At 42.0% G+C, this 24,604-nt stretch overlaps 1 protein-coding gene and 1 long non-coding RNA gene across 2 annotated transcripts in view; one reads left to right on the top strand and one right to left on the bottom strand.

The window, feature by feature from the left end:
• The window catches only part of LOC121481195, a 54,132-nt gene extending 37,147 nt beyond the window's left edge, over nucleotides 1-16,985 (bottom strand). The window contains exons 1-2 of the long non-coding RNA XR_005985217.1: nucleotides 16,754-16,985; nucleotides 16,364-16,473 (exon numbers count right to left, since the gene is read on the bottom strand). This is a non-coding gene — a long non-coding RNA (uncharacterized LOC121481195). The remainder of the gene's footprint in view (nucleotides 1-16,363; nucleotides 16,474-16,753) is intronic.
• Nucleotides 16,986-17,006: 21 nt separating this feature from the next.
• ZDHHC17 (zinc finger DHHC-type palmitoyltransferase 17) overlaps nucleotides 17,007-24,604 on the top strand; it is an 88,241-nt gene continuing 80,643 nt past the window's right edge. The window contains exon 1 of the mRNA XM_041738353.1: nucleotides 17,007-17,197. Within this exon, the coding sequence (XP_041594287.1) occupies nucleotides 17,105-17,197 (93 nt within the window). The 5' untranslated portion in view covers nucleotides 17,007-17,104. The remainder of the gene's footprint in view (nucleotides 17,198-24,604) is intronic.

Here is a 24,604-nt window from a genome sequence, read left to right as displayed (position 1 = left end):
CAAATATCTTCTCCTTTTCAGTCGATTGTTTCCTTTACTGTGTGGAGGCTTTTTATTTTGATGTAGTTCCAATAGTTTATTTTTGCTTTTATTTCCCTTGCTTCAGGGGATATATCTAGAAAATTGTTGCTCTGGCTGGTGTCAGAGAAGTTACTGCCTGTGCTCTCTTCTAGGATTTTTTTTGGGGAAATACTTTATTAATTTATTTAAGAGAGAGAGAGAGAGCAGGAGGAAGGGGCACAGGGAGAGAGAGAGAATCTCAAGTGACTCCACATGCAGCTGTCCAGTTTTCCCAACACCATTTGTTGAAGAGACTTTTTCCCATTGCATAGTCTTGCCTCCCTTGTTGTAGATTAATAGACCATATACATGTGGGTTTATTTCTGGTCTCTCTATTCTGTTCTGTTGATCAATGTGTCTATTTTTGTGCCAGTACCATACTGTTTTGAATATAACAGTTTTGTAGCATATCTTGAAATCTGGAATCATGATACTGCCAATTTTGTTCTTTTTCAAGGTTTCTTAGGCTATTCAGGGTTTATTATGGTTCCATACAAATTTTAGGATTATTTATTCCAGTTCTGAGAAAAATGCTGTTGGTATTTTGATAAGAATGGCATTAAATCGGGGATCCCTGGGTGGCTCAGCGGTTTAGCGCCTGCCTTTGGCCCAGGGCGCAATCTTGGAGTCCCAGGATCGAGTCCCACATCGGGCTCCTGGCCTGAAGCCTGCTTCTCTCTCCTCCTGTGTCTCTGCCTCTCTCTCTCTCTCTCTCTCTCATAAATAACTAAATCTTAAAAAAAAAAGAATGGCATTAAATCTAGACTGCTTTGTGTAGCATGGACATTTTAACAATATTATTCTCTCAATCTGTGAGCATGGATTATCTTTCCATTTCTTTGTGTCATCTTTAATTTCCTTCATCAATATCTTATATGTCAGAGTATAGGTCTTTCACCTCCTTGATTAAGTTTATTCCTAGATATTTCATTATTTTTGGTGAAATTATAAATGAGACTATTTTCTTAATTTCTCTTTCTGCTGCTTCATTATTAGTGTATAGAAATGCAAGAGATTTCTGTATATTGATTTTGTATCCTGTGACCTTACTGAATTCATTTATCAGTTCCATCAGCTTTTTGGTGGGGTCTTTTGGGTTTTCTGTATATAGTACAATGTCATCTGCAAACAGTGAAAGTGTTAGTTCTTCCTTACCAGTTTGGATGCCTTTCATTTCCTTTTTCTTGTCTGATTGCTGTGGCTAGTACTTCCAGTACTATGTGGAATAGAAGTGGTGAGAGTGGACATCTTGTATTGTTCCTGACCTTAAGGGAAAAGTTTTCAGTTTTTAACCATTGAGTATGATATTAACTGTGGGCTTTTCATGTGTGGCCCTACTTTTTTTGGATGTTTTATCATGAATGGATGTCAAATACTTTTTCTGCATCTATTAAAATGATCATTTGGTTTTTATCTTTTCTCTTGTTGATGGGATGTGTCATGTTGATTGATTTGCAAATATTGAACCATTTTTGCATCCCAGGATGCAATGAAACAGCTCCTACTTCATCAGTCTGTTCTATTGGTTTTATAGTTTCTATTTCATTTATTACTGCTCTAATCTTTATTTTCTCCTTCCTTCTACTGGCTTTGGGTTTTGTTTGTTCTTTTTCTGCTCCTTTAGGTATAAGGTTAGGTTATTTATTTGAGATTTTTCTTGCTTCTTGAGGTAGGCCTGTCTTGCTATAAAATTTCCTCTTACAGAAGCTTTTGCTGCATCCCAAAGATTTTGGACTGTTGTGTTTTCATTTAATTTATCTCCATATATTTTTTTAATTTCCTCTTTTAAAATATTTTATTTATTTATTCATGAGAGACACAGAGAAAGAGAGGCAGAAACAGGCTCCCTGCAGGGAGCCCGATGTAGGACTCAATCCAGGACCCCAGGATCACTACTTAAGCTAAAGGCAGACACTCAACCACTGAGCCACCCAGGTGTTCCTAATTTCCTCTTTGATTTCTTGTTTAGTAGCATGAAATTAGTAGTATGTTATTTAACATCTATATATTTGTGTTTTTTCCAGATTTTTTTCTTGTGGTTGATTTCTAGTCTCATAGCATTGTGGTCAGAAAAGATGCATGGTATGACCTCAGTCTTTTTTAATTTGTTGAGACTTGTTCTGTGGCCTAACGTGATCTATCTTGCAGAATGTCCCAAGTGCACTTGAAAAGAATGTGTATTCTGCTGTTTTAGGATGGAATGCTCTAAATATGCCTGTTAGATCCATCTGGCCCGATGTGTCATTCAAAGCCATCATTTTCTTGTTGATTTTCTGTTTGGATGATCTACCCACTATAGGAACTGGAGTGTTAACATTCTCTACTATTACTGTATTACTATCAGTTACTTCCTTTACGTTGGTTCTAAGCTGCTTTATGTATTTGAGTATACTCATGTTGGACACAAATACTTATAATCATTATATCTTCTTGTTGAATTGTTCCTTTTTTTTTTAAACTTTTTTTTTTTAATTTTTTTTTTTTATTTATTTATGATAGTCACAGAGAGAGAGAGAGAGGCAGAGACACAGGCAGAGGGAGAAGCAGGCTCCATGCACCGGGAGCCTGACGTGGGATTCGATCCCGGGTCTCCAGGATCGCGCCCTGGGCCAAAGGCAGGCGCCAAACCGCTGCGCCACCCAGGGATCCCTGAATTGTTCCTTTTATTATTATGTAGTGTCCTTCTCTGTCTCTTGTTACAGCCTTTGTTTTAAAGTCTACTTAGTTTCATATAAGTATTGCTACCCCAGCTTTCTTTTCACTTCCATGCATGATAAATATTTTTCCGTCCCTTCACTTTCAATCTGCATGTATTTTTAGGTCTAAAATGAGTCTCTTATAGGCAGTATATAGATGGGTCTTGCTTTTTATCCATTCTGTCATCCTATGCCTTTTGACTGGAGGATTTAACCCATTTACATTCAAACTAATTATTGGGAAGTATGTACTTGTTCAATTTTATTGTCTTATGGTTGTTTGTCTAGTACTTCTCATATTCTCTTATCTATGGTTTGCTGGTTTTCTGTAATGATATACTTGGATTCCTTTATTTTTGCATACCTATTACCAGTTTTTGATGTGTGGTTACCATTAGGTTTATATATAATATCTGAAGATATAGCAGTCTGAATTAAGTTGATGAACGCTTAAGTTTAAACCCATTCTAAAAGAGCTAAATTTTTACTCTTCTTCCCCTCCATGTTTTAGGTATATGGTATCATACTTTATATCCTTTCATTTTGTGAATCCCTTGACAGATTTTTATAGTTATACTTAATTTTGCTGCTTTTGTACTTCCTACTTCTCTTACTCCTGCTTATGGTCTATCTTTTCCTTTCAGAGTCCCCTTTCACATTTCTTGCAAGGCTCATTTAGTGGTGATGAATACCTTTAACTTTGTTTGGGAAACTATTGCATTTTATATTTGAATTATAGCCTTGCTGGATAGCGCATTCTTGGTTTCAGGTTATTTTCTTTCAACACTGTGAATATATCATGCCATTCTTTTCTGGCCTGCAAAGTGCCTGCTGAAAAATCAGTTGATAGACTTATAAGGTTTTCCTTGTGTGTAACTGTTTTCTTTCGCTGCTTTAAAAAAAAAATCTATCACTACTCTCTGCCATTTTAAGGTCTTGGTATGGACCTCTTCAGGTTGATTTTATTGTTCTTTGTGCCTCTGGCTCTAGATTTGTTTCCTTCCTCAGATTTGGGTAGTTTTTAGTTATTACTTCCTCAAATTTTCTGCCCTCTTTTCTCTCTCTTACCCTTCTGGGATCTCTATAATGTGAATGTTAATATGCTTGATGGTGTCACTGAGTTCCCTAAATCTATTTTCATTTATTGCTCTATCCTCATTTGGTGATCCATTCTTCTGCTTCCTTTAGTCTACTCTTTATTCCCTCTAGTGTATTTTTTTCCTTCTAGTGTATTTTTATTTGTTACTGAGTTCATCTCTGATTGGTTCTTTTTTATGTTTTCTATCTCTTTGTTGAGGATCTCACAGAGATCCTTTACTCTTTTCTCTAGGCCACTGTGTATTTTTATGACCATTACTTTAAATTCTCTATCAGGCATATTACTTATCTCTGTTTTGTTTAGCTCTCTTGCTGTGATTTTTGTCTTGTTCTTTCATTTAGAGTATCTTCCTCTGTGTCCTCATTTTGGGTAACTCTGTAGCTATTTTTTAATATTTTAGGAACATCAGCTATGTCTCCTGCTTTTGAAAGTAGTGGTCTTATGAAGAAGAGGTCCTGTGGTGCATTGCAGTGCAATGTCCTCTGATCACCAGAAACTGGCACTTCAGAGGTGTCTCCTATGTGTTGTGTGCACTCAATTGTTGTGGTTAAGCCACGTTTGCCTTTAGTCCAATCATTTGCAATGGCTTTCTTTGCCTTTTGTGGATAGGGTTTGGTCCAGTGTGAGGCCACCTTGGACTTGAGTTGAGTCAGACCAGGAATTTGCCAGAGCTGAGGTAGCACCAAACTCCCTGTGTTGTCCCCAAGAAAATTTTGTTGGTAGTTGGGGTTGCAATCAGACCAGATGTCTGCCCCTGCCCACTGCTAGGGCCCCAGGTGAACTAGTGCATGTGGTTTTCTTCCTGTCTCCTTGGGACAGAATCACTTTGGGATGGTGCTGCTCTCTGTCATGGCTGTTTGCACACTATTATGCTTGTGGTGCTGCTTTGGATGGACACCCATGTGTGCTGCAAGGGGCAGGGCTGCAGTTGACCTTGAGGGCAGGATGTGCTAGTCCAATGCAGAAGGGGACCTGCAGTAGTTCAGGACCTGCTAAGGTCAGACTGGAGGGGGCAGGCCTATATAAGAGTATGGGGGAAGGGCATGCTGTTAGCAAGCTATGTGGAGACTGTTTGAACTGTGCTATCTCCCCCTGCAGGTATTAGCGTATCTAGGCTGGGGAGCAAGGGAAAGAAATGGCACCCTCTGGTTCTTTTGTTCTTGGAGAAATCTCCCAAAGATCCCTGACCCTCTAGCACAGGCTCTGAGGTTAGTAAACATATTTTCCTCCCATATACCCTAAGCATTTTTCAAACTGTTGCTTCTATGCTGTATCTCCATGGGGCTGTTTATTGTGTTGTCTCTTTAAAGGCAGGGACTCAGTTTTCTAGCACCCTTTCATCTCTTCCAGGTGTTGAAGTTCTAGGTGTTAAGCCCCACTGACTGCAAGAACTTGCAAAGTTCGGCCCCTCTGGTTTTTAAAGCCAAAGTTATGGGAATTTGTCTTCCCAATGCAGGTCCCCCATGGCTGGGGTGCCTGGCATAGGGTCTGCTCATCTCCCTTCTCCATGCCTGTAGCATCCCTCCCTCCTGTGGACAGTCCTGTGAGTCTGTTTGCCCCCCCCTTTTTTTCTAAGATTTTATTTATTTCTGAGAGATACACACAGAGAGGCAGAGACAGGCAGAGGGAGAGGCAGGCTCCCTGCAGGGAGCCTGATCGGGACTTGATCCCAGGACCCTGGGATCACAACCTGAACCAAAGGCAGATGCTCAACCACTGAGCCACCCAGGAGTCCCGAGTCTGTTTGGCTCCTGATTGTGTCTCTGTCCTTCCTATCCTCTTTGATGTGGCCTTTCTTCTACAATTAGCTTGGAGAGTGTGTTCTGCTGGTCTTCAGGACATTTTCTGGGTTCTTTATACTGATGTGGATATTATCTAGCTATATCCATGGGACAAGGTGAGCCTAGGATACTCCTACTCTGCCATCTTCCCTGGAAGTCACCCAATTTTTCTGTATCACAAAATATTTTTCTTTTGATGTTTTGCAACTATTTAAGAATGTAAGACCCATAGCCTGTGGCCCCTACAAAAATAGGCAATGAGCCAGATTTGCTCATAAGCCATAGCTTACCAACTCCTTGTATAAACTAATCAGGGTGGTCTAATTTCCTTTGCCAAAATTGGCTTTACTGTGGACAGGTAGTTGAATCTTGACCAATGCAATCTGAGGAATGGTATGTTGCAAGCTTTCCTTGATTTAAAAAAGAGGCACATGAGAAGGAACAGTCCTTTTTATTGCCTATAGATATTGCTATATGATGAATAATGCCTACAGCTGCTGTAGCCATGTTGCAGCCATGAGGCTTCTTGCTTTTTTACTGAGAATAGCAGAGGAGAAAGAAAGAATCAGATTGAATCTTCATATTAATGAGCTGTGGAACTAACTTGGAAAATACCTGAATCCTCCTTAGGAGGATTACTCAAATTACTCAAGTGTTGAATTAACTTGACTGTAGCTTCTTGTTATAAGAAACACTAAAGGTCCTTACTATAATAGCTACTTTTAGTCAAGTTTTCTGTTACTTGAAGCCAAAAATATTCTGATACTAAAGGACTCTGGGGAATACTACGTAAGCCATTAAATAGAATAAAATAGAACTGTAAATGCTGCAATGGAAGGATATTTAAATCAAATTAAGTGGAAAAAAGCAATGTATGTAACAGTTTGCACAGTTACGATATCATCTCAAGGATATATAGGTATATACCTTAAAATTTGGGGGAAGACTATGATTACTTATGATTCGCTCTGGCAAGTGTTATTGGAATGAATGGGGAGGAAAAAGAGACTTAATTTTAATTGTAGATATTACCTTATTGTTTAAATGTTTTAAAAAGATGTGCAATTATTACTTTCCAAATTGAAAATCTCATTAAAAAACAGAAACTTGTTAACGTCTAGATAAGCAAACATTGTGAACAGGATTCTGCAGAAGTCTGGAGATAGAGCAACTCAATGCTAATGCCCAAAATGTAGTAAGGCCCTATATTCAGATAAAGGATTTCACTTCTATTTTACTCTCTTAATGTGGTATCTTGATCTATGCCACCATCTCTCTGAGTGAAGCTTAGAAAAGTATAATCTAGTAGAGCAGAGCAGAGAATAACAGATACTGCAACTACAACAGTTTAGCTCCTCTTATCTTTCTGAGAGACTGAATATCTAATGGATTGCCTTTGGGTGTTACAACTGCATCTTGTCTCAATTACCACGTGTGTTAATGATTTAAAAGTGGGGAAAAAGGGTACTCAGTAATGGAAGTCTTTCCTTAAGTTTCACTAGGGAGACTTCATTATCTGGGAATGATTTGGGTAAGGAAGATAAAAGAGAAAATCAAGAATACTGAGAAGATAAAATAAAAAGATCTACAGCATGAGGGGTTTAGAATAGCAATCAGGAAGAAATTTCTGATAGTAAAAACTATTACCAACAGAACAGAGGTTAATTACACACATTGTGGACTTTTCATTATGACAGTTTAAAAGGAAATTGTCATCTGTGTAGGATGGTATTATCACTAGAATCACAAAGATGAAGGAGAGGTTACAGAGCACCTATTCCAAGTCTCTTCATTTTACAGATGACAAAACTGAAACTGAGAAATTAAAGCGACAAAGATCATCCAGTTAATTAGCTGCAAAGCCAGAACTAGTGTTCAGTTTCTTATAATAGACTTTATGCCACATTTACTGAGAATTGTCTGAAGGCAGTAGAATAAACTAGACGTCCTTTATAGCTTAAAGATATTACCCAAGAACTAAACCTAATTTATCACAACCAGAGATTTTTTTTTTTCCCCACCTGGGGTCCTTGCTCAGGGAGTCTTGAACCCTTTGATATTTATGCAAAATTACGTGTGTGTATGTATGCTTGGAAATCTGTAGTTTCCAGTGCCTTCTTATGATGGACTACTTTAACATCAAGTACCCCAAAAGCTGAATTTGAGATTAATCTCAGAGAATGAAAGTAGGAAAAATCATGCAATCGATGATCAGTTAGAACCTAACCTCAGCAAAGAGGGTGGAGTTAATTCTGAGGGTCCCAGATTCGAGTCCCACATTGGGCTCCCTGCAAGGAGCCTGCTTCTCCCTCTGCCTGTGTCACTCATGAATAAATAATTAAAATCTTTTTTTTAAAAAAAGAAAAGATGTGGAAGATCACTGAAAACATGTATTGACTCTCCAGGTTCAGGGATGCAGGAATATTCTCTAGAGCATCTGGTTATATCAGCATATCAAAAGTTGACTGTGTATGGAGGAAAGCTCTCATGTGTTGGGGATTTTTGAAAGTCCAGGTGGCCAACTAAAAGTGCACAAGACTTTTTCTCTTTAATATCTGCCCTCCTCCCCTCAAAAAAGTTCTAGAAAATTCACCAGTTCGGCAACCAAAAAATGAAAGGGGCACACCCTCAAAGTTTAAAAAGAAAAATAAAAAAACTTGCAGGCACACAAAGAAATATTAACATTCTGAAACAAATACCAAATTATGAGATTAGCACAAACATCCCCAAATTCGTAGAGAAATAAACCTAATGCATTTCCTTATATTTTTCATTTTCTCAGTGTACATTACTCGAAATAGCTGTAAGAAAGGCTGGTGAAATGGAGAAAGTGAACTAGGGGTCTGACTCTAAAGAAGGGCTACTCACTAAAATGGGGAGACCATCTGATATCTGAGATTATGTTTTTTTTTTTTTGATGGGAACAAGATATAATTCTCAGCTAGGACAATCAGCAGAGAGAGAGTATGGCTCAAGTTTTCTAACACAAGTTTTATCTTTCCACACCAGAGCTTATCTCTCCTCCCTCCCATTTCCTTGAGGTACAGAAGAGTAAACAGAAGATGAAATACTCTGCTAACAGAAACTGAGTAGAAACCAAACTGGACTCAGAGATGAAGGAAAGGAAGTAAAAACGTCATCCACTCGGTATCACAGCAAATAGGTCTTTCAAGAGCTATCCAAGCCTGAGCAAGAAGCAAAGAAATGGCATGGCTACCAGGTACGCAGGTTATAGCCAGACTGTATGTAACTTTCCCCAGGTTACAGAATTAAGATGGAAGCATTGGGATTCAAACCCAGGGGGTCTGCTTAGCCTGGAAAGTCCGGATAGAAAAGTGTTTGATTTACTAAACTCTTTCCTAAATGAGATAAAGCTGTTGAGCCAGCTGACTTCCAACTCAGTTTGACCCTTAGATGTCAACAAGCCAACGAAAGAAAGGGACTGTGGTTCCTGTTCTCATAGCCGTAGGGGACAAAAATCACTAAGCATCTCTCTCTTCCATGATGGACCAGAAGCCTGGGGTAAGAGGTCAGGGACAGCAATGCTGGGGAACAATGCGAGGCCTGGTCACAGTCTAGCTCTACAATAGCTACCACACACTCACACTGCCCTAATGAAGTCCTGCTATAAAAGTTTATGCCTTTTAATGCTTGCTTAAACAAGAGCCTTGGCAGAGGTCCAGCATAGTAGTCAAGGCCCTATTAGCACAACTGTCGCCCTTTCCATTACTAAGTTAAACATGCCTGAAACACAAGTATCCTGTTCTAGAATCTGGGTGACAAGAGAATGGATGTCATAGTTGGGGCCATTTCCTTCATGCACCACAACAACCAGAGCCCTATTTTTTTTTTTTCTAAGACAAAATGTGAAGAACACCCAATTTATTCCTGCCACAGGTTTGATCTGTAGTCCTGTAGTCCAGTAGTTTCTGAAAAACATAAATGACTAACTAAATGACAGCATACAGGGTGCAAGCAGAGGGTGGGCAGAGATGTAGAAAAGATGTGGAAAGGACGCCTGGGTGGCTCAGTGGTTGGGAGCCTGCCTTTGGCTCAGGTCGTGACTGTGGGGTCCCAGAATCGAGTCCCACATTGGGCTCCCTGCAAGGAGCCTGCTTCTCCCTCTGCCTGTGTCTCTCATGAATAAATAATTAAAATCTTTTTTTTAAAAAAAGAAAAGATGTGGAAGATCACTGAAAACATGTATTGACCTTTCCAGATTTCCCCTGATTCAGAGGGCAATGGCACAGTTTCTCTCAACTGCTTTCAATGCCTCATGGTAACCACACAAAAGATGTATTTTTATTTTATTTTTTTAAAGATTTTATTCATTCATTCACGAGAGACAGAGAGACACACACACACAGAGAGAGAGAGACAGAGAGAGAGAGAGGCAGAGACACAGGCAGAGGGAGAAGCAGGCTCCATGCAGGGAGCCTGATGACGTGGGACTTGATCCCAGGTCTCCAGGGTCATGCCCTGGGCTGAAGGTGCCACTAAACCGCTGAGCCACCCAGGCTGCCCAAAAGATGTATTTTTAATAATAACTAACTTCATTTCCTCTTAAAGTTGTGGCTAATTTTAAGTACTATGTAGATAGTCGATGACAAAAAATTTCCTGGGATTGTTGAATTGTTGTCTAAAAGCTAGTAGTGTATATGACATTGGATCAAAGAGGTAATTTTATGGCAACAAAACTGTATCTTTCTATCCAGTCATGATAACATAATCAACTAGCATATATCAACCTAATAGCTTATTACCTGTTGTCTACATATTTGATTTCGGGTCCCATCGATACATCATTAATTATTTGCAAACTACCTCATATGTAGATGTCCTACAGAATCCCATGTAACCATCATATTAATTCACTGTAAAGTGTTAACTTACCTGTAAAAGGGATGTATCTACCATACTTACTTCTTAGCTTCGTATGAGGAGTAAATGGGATCATGTACATGAAGGATCTAGAATAATGACTGGTACTTAGAATGTGTACCATTAGTCAGGGCTCTTCCAGGGAATAGAATTCCCTCCATATGATGCAAAGAAAGAAGTGTTAGTGAAAGTACAGTGGTGTGGGTAGGGTGAAGAGAATGAGCAAGGGCTGGTAGGAACCCAGAGACTAGCAATGCTCCTCAGGCTGAGGGGATATGGGAAAGAGCCAGCTGCCAGCTAGAACTGTGGAACAGGGACCACCAGGTAGGCATTAGGCTAAGAGGGATGAAACTGCTGACAGGGACGGTTTGTCACAGCAGAGGGGGGATGGGAAGAAATACTCTAACCTATTTCTTAATGCCACTGCCTCCCATCAGCCAAACCCAAGCGGCAGCCAGTTTGGCCAGATAGCACAGGACATGCAGTCCTCAGTGATCAATTTGCTAGAGCATATTTTCTGCTCATTTGCAGAAAAGAGCAAATCATGGATTTGCAGGTGGGGGGGGGCTGCTAGGGAGAAGGGTAAGGCAGATTAACCAGCATGCTCTAGTTCATGTTCTATTTTAAACCAAAAAAAAAAAAAAAAAAAAAAAAAAACCCTATCAGAATCCTAACAAAGTTGGTATAAATGCATCTTTTCCCTACTATGAGAAATTATGTAGAATTTTATTCATATAAAGGCTCATATATGCTTTCTTTTTTCATTTATTATTCATTCATGTAACATAATTAGGAAATAACTGCTTTGAGAAAGCAATATGTCAAGCATTATGTATAGGGTTGGTATTCTTGTCCTTATGGAGATTGTCATTTACAAATCACTCATAGGGATTAATTTAATATTATGTAAATAATATAATAATATAATAAAAATGCCCAAATTTTCATTTATGTAAAAGGGAGCACTACTTCTAAAAAAATGGAGATTTTACATTTTAAATGCTCCTAGATTTGAGCAGCCTTTTTTGGATCTTATACCCATTTGAAAATCTGTTGAAAGCTATAGATTCTCTCTCCAGGAAAAAAAAAAAAACATGCATATGCATAAAGGCTTTCATTGATCACTGTCCTAGTCTCAAGCTTATTCACTTGAGCCTTTCTTAGATACTCTTCCTATCTCCCCACTGGCAGGTGCTCATAGTATCTTTTTGGACTAGAGGAACTCAGAAACACTGCAGAGCATAGAGGGTCAAAAGACAAAAGAGTAAAACTTAGTGGCCCTGCCTGGCATGGCCATACCTTGTTATTCCCCAGTTGTAGTAAAATGATGGAGCCCTGGTGCTTAACAAGAAAAATTTGCTTCCATCTACAGAATAGGTGTTGCCAGGGCTCTGATCCGTGAGGTTCCTGGGCATTCAACATGCCTTCACAGGGGAATCTTTTCTTCTAGGAGTACACTCCCTCCCTCCAACTCCCCATTTCCTGTCCGCAGGATACTTTCTTAGACAAGTTCAGATCCAGCACTCCATCCTCTTGCTACCTGCGCAATCCTTTCTCCTTGTTCCCCCTTCAATATATACATTGTTATTTCAAATCCTCATTATTTTTCAACACAAAGTTCCATTGTCTTTCACACTGATGGTCCTTAAAGGCTGATCCTAGGTTATCAGTACTGATTCCATTCTCTTTAGAGATGTGACCACCTGCTCTTAAACATTCCCTAGAAAGGCAGAATTTGCATACCATACTTCCCCCTCCTCCACCAAAAATAACGACAGGGTCACCTGCGTGGGTTCCTAGGTTAAGAGTCTGACTTTTGATCTCAGCTCAGGTCTTGACCTCAGGGTTGTGAGTTCAAGCCCCATGTTTGGCTCCATGGTGGACATGGGGCCTACTTAACAAAAACAAACAAACAGAACCCCCAAATTCGGTTATACATTCCTTTTAAGTTAGTAAAACTTAAGAAACAAAACTTTAAATCAAGTTGGATGTTTAATCAAGTTGGATGTTTTGATCTTTCTGCATTTTTTTTTTAAGATTTTATTTATTTATTCATGAGAGACACTGAAAGAGAGAGGCAGAGACTTAGGCAGAGGGAGAAGCAGGCTCCATACAGGGAGCCCAATGTGGGACTCGATCCCAGGACTCCAGGATCATGCCCCGAGAGAAGGCAGATAGATGCTCAACCGCTGAGCCACCCAGGTGTCCTGATCTTCCTGTATTTTTGTAAGCATAGAACTCTGCAAATGATTTCAGGGGTTTTGGGCTTTACATACTGTATTATCTATCGTATAATATATATCTTTTTAAAAAAGATTTTATTGATTAATTCATGAGAGACAGAGAGAGAGAGAGGCAGAGACACAGGCAGAGGGAGAAGCAGGCTCCATGCAGGGAGCCCAACATGGGACTCGATCCCAGGTCTCCAGGATCACACCCTGGACTGAAGGCAGGTGCTAAACCGCTAAGCCACCCGGGCTACCCCATAATATAATATCTTATCCCAAAATCAGCAGCTCAGAAAAATAAACACTTAATATTTTACACAATTTTAGTGGTTGAGGAATCCAGGTGCAGTTTAGGGGGGTGGTTCTGGGCCAGGGTCTCCCATGAGCTTGCAGTCAAGATGTCAGCTGGGGCTGCAATCATCTGAAGGCTTGATCTGGGCTAGACTGTCTGCTACTGAGGTGGCTCAGTCACGTGCCTGCCATGTCCAGGAGGCTGCTGGCTGTTGGCAGGAAGTTAGACTTCCTTGCCTTGTGGACCTCTCTCCATGGGGGCTGCATGAGTGTTTTCATGACACAGCAGCTGGATCCTCCAGAGTCGGTAATTCGAGAGAGAATATGAATCCACAATGCTTTTTATGAGCCAGCTTCTAAAGTCACACACAATTTTTCGGCAACATCTTATTGGTTATGCATATTAGCCATATTCAGTGTGGGAGGGCACTACCCAAAAGTGTAAATACTGGGAGAATTGTTGGCTTATCAGTTGACTATCACACATGTCAAATTCCATATATTTCCTTTAATTCTCCAGCTTAATTTTATTTATATCAGTGATTCCTACAGAGTGCAAAAATATGGTTCTCATTTCACTTAAAATAAGATTATAGAGTACTACTATGTGTGCTTGCTTTTCTGTGTTAAAATGGCAATACCTTGGGCAGCCTGGGTGGCTCAGTGATTTAGTGTCCACCTTCGGCCCAGGGCGTGATCCTGGAGTCCTGGGATCGAGTCCCACGTTGGGCTCCCTGAATGGAGCCTGCTTCTCCCTCTGCCTGTGTCTCTGCCTCTGTGTGTCTCTCATGAATAAATTAATAAAATCCTGAAAAAAAAAAGGCAATATCTTGCCCTATCCCAGTTTTGAGTAGGTGACATCTAATTTGGTTCTAGAGTCCACAATTCTAATGAGATACAGAAATTTATGAAATGACTTCTAGGAAAATCTTGGATTTTCAATGGATCTCATTAGAATCCAAAGGGCTATAACTACTGAACAGCATTTAGCTAAATCAAATAATCTGTATGGTATCTTAAAAATGATCTCTTTGTTGTGGTCACTAAACCTAGCATTTCACAGAAGAAGTGTTTAATAAAGTATTAAATGGACCAAGTAATAATTCACCTAAGATAATTACAACAGAACCAAGAACAGTAGATGGGGAAGAGTTAGGAGGCTTTTAGACATGGTTCTGCTACGACCTAGTTTGGTGACTTTAAGCAGGTTTCTTAAGTCCTCCAATTACCATTTTCCTATCTGTGAAATGTTGGAGTTTGACTAGAATTGGATGACCTCTAATAGTATCTTTAGCTCCAGTAGTCTCTGAAGTTACATATGAAGCCACTTCTATACAATAATTGCCCATTCCTCTCTGCTTTTAGATCCATTTCACAATTCTCCTCTGACAAGGTCCATGTTCTCTATTTTATTCTCTTTCAGCAACTATTCTGCATTCCTCCATAATTCTGTGCCATTCTTTTGCCAGTTTATCCATTGACATGTCTACTTTCTTGGCTGTCCTTCACAGTACCCTGAGTATATCGTCTCAAATCTGCATGTAGATAAGGACTCTGTAATTACCAAGATGAACTTATTATATCTACAGGGTTCATTTGGGTCCATATTGAACCTCACCCAAACCTCAACTTCAACATATTTTCCCTAAGAATGTCTGCTCTTACTCCTTTCTTTCTTTCTTTCTTTCTTTCTTTTCTTTCTTTCTTTCTTTCTTTCTTTCTTAATAAGTATTGTTTTCAGTCATACAGCAGTGAGCAAGGCAGATATGGAGTCCAGTTGAGTTGTTTTAACTTTTCACTCACTTTTAGTGTTTTGTCCATGTTGTAGAATTCCCGGAAGTCACAAATAAAAGTGTCTCTGGCAGCCAGGCAATGATGATGAGTGACGTAGGCCTATGAGCCCAGTAGAGACCAAGCAAGGAAGCCCAGATCTCTTGTGTTTTCCAGCTAAACTAGGAGTCTAGATTTTATATATATATTTATTTTTTTAAAAAGACTTTTATTTATTCATGAGAGACAGAGAGAGAGAGAGAGAGGCAGAGACACAGGCAAAGGGAGAAGCAGGCTCCATGCAGGGATCCTGACCTGGGACTTGATCCCAGGTCTCCACAATCACGCCCTGGGCTGAAGGCAGCTCTAAACCGCTGAGCCACCTGGACTACCCTAGAAATCTAGATTTTAAAGTGAAATCTCCTGATTTATTGAATTTTGGTATCTACTTCAAAAATATTTGGAAAACTACCATGTAGGCCAAATGAAACATTTTGGTGGCTGAATTTGACCACTGAGCCTTCCATTTAGGGACCCCTGTGAGCCTAGGCTACCTGGTAAGGCTAACATCCTCATTTTTTTGTAAGCTCATACGCCCCAATGTTCCTAACACATGGGCACCTGCAAAACATTTTTGCCTGCTATTTATGCCTTGTGTCTCCGTCACCCCCCAACAATTCAGTATCTTCTTTACCCCATCTCCCAACTGTTGCTTTTCTTTACTCCCATTGTCTCTTTCCAGTAAATGTATGACATAAGGGTAAGGAGGAGCAAGATGAAAATTGAATTGTTGAAGTGAAAATTCTACTTTAGGGCAGCCCAGGTGGCTCAGCTGTTTCACTCGGCCTCCAGCCCAGGGCGTGACCCCGGAGGGTCCTGGGATGGAGTGCTGCCTCTGGCTCCCTGCATGGAGACTGCTTTTCCCTCTGCCTCTCTGTATGTCTCTCATGGATAAATAAATAAAATCCTTTTTTTTTTTTTTAAAGAAAATTCTATGTTAAAATGCATCTAAAAGCAGTTTGGAGCTCCAAAGGGAGAGAACCCTAATTCTGTGTAGTTCTGCAGGCTGGGTGAAAGAGTCAAACCCAAATCCTTGGTTTGGGGTGGGACCAAAATGATGCAAATGAGCTCAGACTGAGAGGAGACCCGAGAACAGCGCTGCCGGGAGGACGAAGGCTGGTAAGCCAGCTGCAAAGTCAGCAGAGGACCTTGCTCTTCCCACCGGCCCGTGCAGCAGCTGTGAAGAGCTGTGCCCGCCTCTCCCTCTTATTAATGATGCCTCGACCGTAGCTATGCAGCATTTCCAGGAGCTAATGTCAGCTATTTAGCTATTTTCATGCATTTCTAGGATCACCCCGTGAATGAACAGCCGACTCCTCTTGAGAGCATCCAATGCCCGGTCGCTCCCCGCTTTTCCGGGCCCCGCTTCCCAGGGAGCGTCGGATGCAGCGCTGAGCCCCGCCGTCTGCAGACCCTGCAGCTTCCCTTGGCGGGAGCCTCAGCCTGAGGGCAGGCCCCTGACCCTCGCGTCCCCTGGGCCCTCCCTCCCGACCTTACCCCGCGGCTGCTCCTGGCTGATGCGCTTGCTCGGGAGGCAGGCTGCTGTCGGGATCTCTAACGCATCGTCCTGGCGGTCTCTGCTGCATCCTCCTCTGAGCAGCTTAGGGCTACAATTTTTAATAATAGCAAAAAAAAAAAAAAAAAAAAAAAAGCAGAGGCATGTGTTGTAGGGCTGTTGTTTCAGCACATTTGTAGGAGCCACTCCCCCCCTCCCCATCCTACAGCCCTAATATGCACTTAAAGACGCCCTAGGTCCTTTTATCCGGTTCGAATTTCAGCGAATTCCGTTTTAACGACGTAGGTTCTCAGCCCCCGGGTTACATTAACATGCAGCAGGTGGGGGGGGGAGGCGTGGGCCTCGAGGGTGTACGTTTTTGATGTAATTACTGCTAATTGAAGACCAACGAGGTCCGGCCGGGACCCGTTGCTCCGGGCGCCCCCGAGGGTGCATCGCGGAGGCCGTCCCGGCGGGGGAGGCAGGGCCGCACCGGCGACGACCCGCAGGCCTCCCAGCCCCCAGCCGCGCCGCTGCAGCCGCGGGGTCTCGGGGCCGCGCCGCGCACGCGCACAGTCTCCTCCCCTGCTCCCCCCCGCCCCGCCCCGCGCGCACGCGCACAGGGACCCCCGCCCCCGAGGGAGGCGGGGGGGGCGCAGGGGGGTGCGCGGGGGCCGCGGCTCGCCCTCGCGCGTGCCCTCGTCGCGCCCGAGCCCCGCCGGGGGGAACCGCTTTCTCCCGGCATGCAGCGGGCGCAGGGATTTAACACCAAGATGGCGGACGGCCCGGACGAGTACGACGCCGAGGCGGGCTGCGTGCCCCTGCTGCACCCGGAGGTGAGGGGCCGCCCGGCGCCGCCCCAGCCCCAGGCCGCGGGCGCCGGTCCCCCCGGGACGCGCGGAGGGCTGCGGCGGGGCCCGGGGCCGTGCGGGGGCTGCGGGGCGCGGGCAGGCGGGCAGGCCCGAGCGCGGCCGCCGCTGCGAGCGGATAACGGGGCGGCGGCGGCGGCGGGGCGGCCCGGGGCGCGGGGGGCAGCGCTGCTCGGCGCCGTGCGGGCCGCGGGGGCGCTTCCGGGGCGGGCGTCCGTGCTGGACGCGGCTGCGGGCACAGGTCGCAACTTTCGGGGGGAAGGCGGGCGCTCGCGGCGGGCGGGGCTGGGGGGGGCTCCCGCTGCGGGCTCGGGCCCCCGGGGTCTGGCGGCGGCGGTGGGGCACGGCCCGGGGCCCGCCGGCCTGGCTGCAGCTGCGGGCTCCGGGCCTCCGGGGCAGCTCGGCCGCCGGGTCGGGGTCTGGGGGCGGGGGTGCACGGTCCCGGGCCCGCCGGCGTGGCTCTCGCTGCAGGCTCGGGGCCTCCGGTGCTGCTCGGCCGCCCGGGTCGGGGTCGGGGCGGGTCCGTGCGCTGGAGGGGGTTGGTGCACGGCCCCGGGCCTGCTGGCCTGCAGCCGCTGCAGGCTCGAGGCCTCCGGTGCAGCTCGGCCGCCCGGGTCGGGGTCGGGGTCGGGGCCGTGCACGGCTTGGCCTGGCTCCCGCTGCGGGCTCGGGGCCCTCGGGGCAGCTCGGAGGGAACTCCGGGCTCCGGCGGTCTCTGCGGGGTGAAGGCGGGACCACGGCCCCCAGGATGCGGTGGCGGTGACAGACGTGCACGACTGCCTGGCTCCCCCGGAGCGGGATGGTTCTGCTGACCTCGGGGTTGGGGCTTCCAGCCTGCGTCGCCCAGTGAAGCGTGGACACACACACACACACACACACACACACACACACACTCTCAGAGTGCCGCGTATTAACACCCGATCACCGTCTTATTCATCACTTTGATTTACTAGAAGCAGATGGGACAGTTCTTTAGGAAGATGCTTGAGCCGCTCTCAACCAGAAAAGGCTCCTCCGGATTTCTGAGAAACAGAGCTGTACAGTAAGCCTAAATGTCTTTGCGATCAAGGTAGTGACATTTTTATTTATTTTTTGTTAAGGATTTTATTTATTTATTCATGAGAGACACACACACACACACAGAGAGAGAGAGAGAGAGAGAGAGAGAGAGAGAGGCAGAGACACAGGCAGAGGGAGAAGTAGGCTCCTGCAGGGAGCCCGACGTGAGACTGATCCCAGGTCTCCAGGATCACGCCCTGGGCCAAAGGCAGATGCCAAACTGCCAAGCCGCCACCCAGGGATCCCCAGTAGTAACATCTTTAGAGCTGCCATAGGACAAGCCCTTTCTTTTAGTTCACACTTAGGCCTTAAAAATACACCACGGCAGAAAGTTCTCAGATGATGACTCGAAAATGTTGTCAAGGAATAGGTCTGTTCATGTCTTTCCGGTGAAAGTCTTAAATACTGAGATGTTGATTTTATGTATTCTGACATAGTGTTCTTTCAGTGAACCGTTGGTGTGTGGCGTGGTACGTTGTTTGGCACTTTAGGAGTAATTGTAACTGATAACAGATACCTAGAGCTGTTGCTTGTAGTAATGAAGTGGCCTGTAGGCTTGGAATGGAGAGCCCAGTCTTCAGGTTGCCACTTAAAAGAACGTTATGAGAACATCGGCTTCTCCTTCCGCACACTGCAAGTAGAAGTTGATATAAGATGAGATCTGCCATTCTTTTTCATCTGGCAAACACAAGGCCTAACTACTTTAGATGTTTTGAGTCTTAGCGCTGTGGTTTCCAGTGTTGCATGCACACCTGGTGCAGACCTGGTAAAGTTCTGCTTCCTTGCAGTATGTTCTTGGGCAGACTCCTCTGAGTTCTAGCTTCATCATTTGTAATTATGGTATGAAGTGATAATAACTAATAGGCTATTGTGAGGATTGTGATAATGTATTCTTTTGTTGTTGTTGTTAAAAAAAGCAGCTTTTGGGCTCAGAAAGAAACCCGTTCTCTGCCTTGGTGGGCAAATAAAATAAGACTTTTAACTCCTTTAGGAGACTTGGGTTCCAGTTCTGTTATTTGTAGTAATTAATTAGCCAAAGGACTTGAGACAAGTACTTAATCTCTCTCTCTCTCTCTTTTTTTTTTTTTTTTTTTTTTAAAGATTTGTTATTTGTTCATGAGAGACACAGGCAGAGGGAGAAGCAGGCTACCTGCAGGGAGCCCAGTAGGGACTCCATCCCAGAAACTCCATCCCAGGACCCTGGGGTCACACCCTGGGCTCAAGGCAGATGCTTAATCACTGAGCCCCCCAGGCGTCCAGTACTTAATCTCTTAAAGCCTGAATTTGTTAATCAGAAATGCAGATGTGGCCTAGTTCACTTGGTTATAAGGGATCAGGCGAGACTTTATGTTGAGGATTAAGAACTGACACATTGTAGGTGTTCACTTAGTGTTATTTCTTTTTCCTCTACCAGGAGGGAGATGTTACACATGTGTTTGGGTTTTGGCAAATGGTTTAGAGACTTGTGTGGGTTTTAATTTATGGAATAGAATATTGTAGGAGCAAATTTTATTTTACTTCAGATTTAACACTGTGTTAAAATAGTTAAAACAAAAATAGTTTTTCACTTAATATTTGTTGAACAGATGAATTATTTGTAGGATAAATAAATTAGCCATTCCTTAAATCTTAGTATGCATACTGCTCACTATTAAAACCTTTCTCGGGATTATGTAATTAGCTGAACAGGGAAACCTTTTTTTAATTTTTTTTTTTATTTTAGAGGTATTTACTGTGAGAAAACCTTACTTTTTAATTAATCAAATGATCCATTAATTTAGTGAGTCTTTTAAACATTTGTTTATTTTGTTTGGGTCAGGTACTGTGCTGGGCTCTTGGCACTTTGGGATTTTCGTGTTTAATTCAACGAGAAGCAGAATAGGATGTGGTTGAGAGCCACTGGTAACAAAATCTGGGTTCTGCACTTGCTGCTATTATGGTAAATTTACATTTGTAAAACTGGGTTGATACTTCTTATAGTGCTTATTGTGAATATTAAGTAAAAAAATAATGTTTATAAATGTTTATCAGTGTTTATAGAGCAGCCATCCCAGACCACAGCAGGTGGGCTACCAACAACTGACCTTCTGAAAGCCCTAGCATGTAGTGAATACTGGTGCTATTACTTTGCTTTTTGATGAAATAGGTGATTATTCATTTTATTATAATGGAAGAAATTAGGGCTATTTGGAGAAAGTTGAACTGATTATCCTGGGATTAGGGTGCTAATCCTAGCTCTGTGACTTTAAGCTCTTGGACATTTAACTACTCTTAGTTTCTTTGCTTTTAAGATAGAGGCTAGGGGTGCTTGAGTGGCTGAGGTCATTAAGCGTCGGACTCTTGATCTCAGCTCAGGTCGTGATCTCAGAGTCGTGAGTTTGAGTCCTGCGTTGGGCTCCGTACTGGGTGTGGAGCCTACTTAAAAAAACAAAACAATACAAAAAAAACAAAAACAGAACATAAAGAGGCTAGACTAGATCTCTTAAGATTTCTTTAAACTCTACTGTTGTAATTATATGTTGTGATTTTTCAGAATCAGTAGGTTTGAGCATCTATCTTCTACATGCATAGCACTGTCCTAAGTTATATGGATGAAAATAAAATAAGTAGGATATTTTCTGCTTTCCAGAAGTTAATGATCTATTTGGGAATGTATACACATGTGAAACACTTAACAGAAACCAAATAAATGCTGAATTGATTAGTGTAGCCTATAAGCAGTGTCAGATTTCTGTCACCTAGAATGGTTAGAAGAATGACTTCAACAGAGAAAGACCATATGTTGGTCTACAATCCCGTTGACTTGGTATCACTGCTCTTACGTTTCATCCGCTGGTGTATCCTCAGTAAGCCGTCCTAGCTCTTTCATAGAATGAGGCCACAATACCTCCTTTTGCCAGAGTATTATAGGGGCTCTGTGTTTCAGCAAGACCTGACTCAGCTTTGAACTGGATTGCCTAGATTATCTAGGGCTTTCATCTCTTGTTTGCTTCCTTTTTTTCTCAATTTCAAAACTTCTGTTACTGCCTTTTCTTTAGTTTCTTTGTTTTTTTAAAATGACAACATTTTTTTGCTTCAAATTAATATCTATCTGGGATGCCTGGGTGGCTCAGTGGTTAAGCATCTGCCTTTGGCTCAGGACTTGTTCCTGGAGTTCCGGGATCGAGTTCCGCCTCGGGCTCCTGAATGGAGCCTGCTTATGTCCCTGCCTCTCTCTGTGTCTCTCATGAATAAATGAATAAAATCTTTTTTAAAAATTAATATATATCTCATTTTTCCCTTTGTTTAAAATGTTAAGCCAAAGTATTACTACATTTCTCTTGCCTTCCGATTTTCTAAAATTCCTTTTTTGAAGTTTTTCTTTAGTGAAAATGATTTTGCCTTTTTCCATTGGTATTTTTTTGACCTATTACATAGAGATAGACATATGTACACATAACTAAAACATTTGCTTTCAGAAAGTAGATAGAAAATTCCTTTGAAAATTGTTTTTCTTCTTTTGATAGGTTATGGACATATTCTTTCCCTTTAAAGCGTATCTTTCTGGCAGGCTTTAGAATCTGATACCTTTTTTTTATTTAGGGAGAAAGCTATATGTCATGTTGTTGTAATTTAGATTTAAAAATACTGTAACCACTGAATCAATAGATACAAAATGAAAATGCAACTAATTGTTGACCTCATGGATTGTGGCAAAGCCAAAGTTGAAAACTACTGACCTATACCCCCAAAAATTGTATTTGGTTGTGAGATACCATTTTACAGTTTTGACTTCTTTGTTTTATTTTGCTTGTTTTTATTTAGTTTGAGAGTCATCCCAAAAGTATTTATTAAGAATGGATAGTGGAGTGGATAGATACAAGAAGATACAGATTAAAAGTATGAGTAGTGGTGTTTGGCTGCTTGAGTTTAAATCCTTAATGTTGCCACTTACTAGCTATGTGACCCTAGGCAAGTTATTGAACTGTGTCCTATTTTTCCAGACTAAAATGGGAATACAATAACACCCCTGTCTCATGAAGTTGTTGTCAAGGTTAAGACAACATACATATATAAAATTCTGAGTCTGGTGCTTAGTAACACAATACATGTTAGTATTAATGTTGCGGTATGAAGTTAGTAACTCTCAAGCAGTAGTAGTAAACATATATTAGATATGGAGGCAACTAAGCAGCTAAGATAAATGAAACTGGGGATTGAGGAGAGGATGGGCAGAGGAGTCTGTCATAAGCTTTTTAAATACTATTACATTTTCTTAAAAATGTGTGCCTTGATATAAGGAGCATTTATTGAACATCTAATTTATGATGCTGATGCTTTGATAGGCCACAAAGTAATGGGGAATATAAAATAAGGCATTGCAGAATAACAAAAGATTAACTGTAGGCCTTCAGATCCCTCGCAATAGACAAAAGTGAGTGTGTTAAAATTTTGTTAAAAATTAAAAACCCATGGCAAAACCCATCTTCCAGAGGGTATCCTAAGGTTATGTTAGTGTAGTTAGGATTAGTAAAGGCATCTTGATACAGTGTGCTTTTTAATAGAACCTCTTAAAACCACGTAATCCCAATACCATTTCAATATCAGGATTATGTGAAATGCTCTTTCTCAGCATCATCTAACTGTAGCATGATTTTGTAATTAGATTCTATTACAGATAGGTATTTTAAAAATAAAATATCAAATACTTTAAACTTTGGAGTTTGAAAAATTGGTTCAAGGCAATATTTAAAAAATATGCAAATAAAATTCTCATTCAGTAATAATTTTCCAGTGGTAGGATAATATTTTTCTATTAAAAAATCTTTAAAATAGAGCTATATAGGCAGCTAATTTAAAAGTATTGTGAAACTTCAGTTTTCTGTAAAGGAGATATCACAAAGAACTTAATTTCATGAGTTATAAAGGTATAATATTATTTGCTTTTGTTTTTTTTTTTTTTTTTTTTTTAATTTTTATTTATTTATGATAGTCACACACAGAGAGAGAGAGAGGCAGAGACACAGGCAGAGGGAGAAGCAGGCTCCATGCACCGGGAGCCCGACGTGGGATTCGATCCCGGGTCTCCAGGATCGCGCCCTGGGCCAAAGGCAGGCGCCAAACCGCTGCGCCACCCAGGGATCCCTATTTGCTTTTGTTTTAATTGTTGATGAAAATTTGTCATATGATTATTGCATTTTCTAGGGTTAGTAGATAAAATATGAATCTTTCTTTGATAAACCACAATATTACAATGCCCTGAGCTAGTCTTTCTGATTGTCAGTGATTATTATTGAAGAGATGGAGATGAAGGGGCTAAGTGTACCTGGAGTATGGTGGGTTTAGTCTCCCTCTCTCTCTCTCTCTTTTTTTTTTTTTTTTTTGCATATATGTTAAATAGCTTATATTTTGAAAAATCAGTTCTTTAATACTAGGAAAAGTCAAGTAAAAAATAGTAACTACTGATTGAGATGTTACTGAACTATGCCCTTGTCAATTTTTTTTTTTTTAAAGATTTTATTTATTAGGGAGTACATGCATGAGATGGGAGAGGGGCAGACTCACAGCTTGACAAGGAGTCCAATGGGGGTGGGGAGGCAGCTCTATCTCAGGACCCTAAGGTCATGACCTGAGCCAAAGGCAGACTCTTAACCAACTGAGCCACCCAGGTGCCCCTACCCTTGTCAATTTTTAAAAATAACTTTCTGTATTATTAGCATTTGTTAATTTATGAAGGATTTAATGAAGATGAGCAAAACTATTGCTATTTTCATGAAAAATTAAGAAAAAAAAACCTCTTCTGTGAGCTGAAGAGAGAAGTTGCTTGTTGTTTTAGAATCCTTGAGTTGCAAACCCTTTTAAAACTTACTTGGGGGCAGCCCAGGTGGTTCAGCAGTTTAGCACTGCCTTTGGCCCAGGGTGTGATCCTGGAGACCCTGGATCGAGTCCCACATTGGGCTCCCTGCATGGAGCATGCTCCTCTCTCTCTCTCTCTCTCTCTCTCATGAATAAATAAATCTTTAAAAAAAAAAAAACTTGGGCAAAAAAGGGAAGTTACTAATTACATAACCCTAATTTAGGATGGCAGGGATGCATTTAAACTCAAGGATACCTGACTTGAGCTGAGAATGTCACCAAGATTGTTTTCTGTCTATCCTCATCTCTGTGCGTCAGCTCTATTTCCTTCTAATGGGGAGCTGCTGCTTTCTTCTCTGTAGTGGGGACATGGATGCTGACTCCCCTCCCCCGTCCCCCCCTATATCTCAACTTTCACTAACCATTTTTTTTTAAAACGATAATTGGTAGTATTGATGAAACATGTGCACACAAGAGATA

This window comes from Vulpes lagopus, chromosome 23, assembly GCF_018345385.1.
Source record: "Vulpes lagopus strain Blue_001 chromosome 23, ASM1834538v1, whole genome shotgun sequence".
NCBI classification, from domain to species: Eukaryota; Metazoa; Chordata; class Mammalia; order Carnivora; family Canidae; genus Vulpes; species Vulpes lagopus.
The sequence above is the reverse complement of the archived record's forward strand: the minus strand, read 5'-3'. Positions and strand labels throughout refer to the sequence as shown.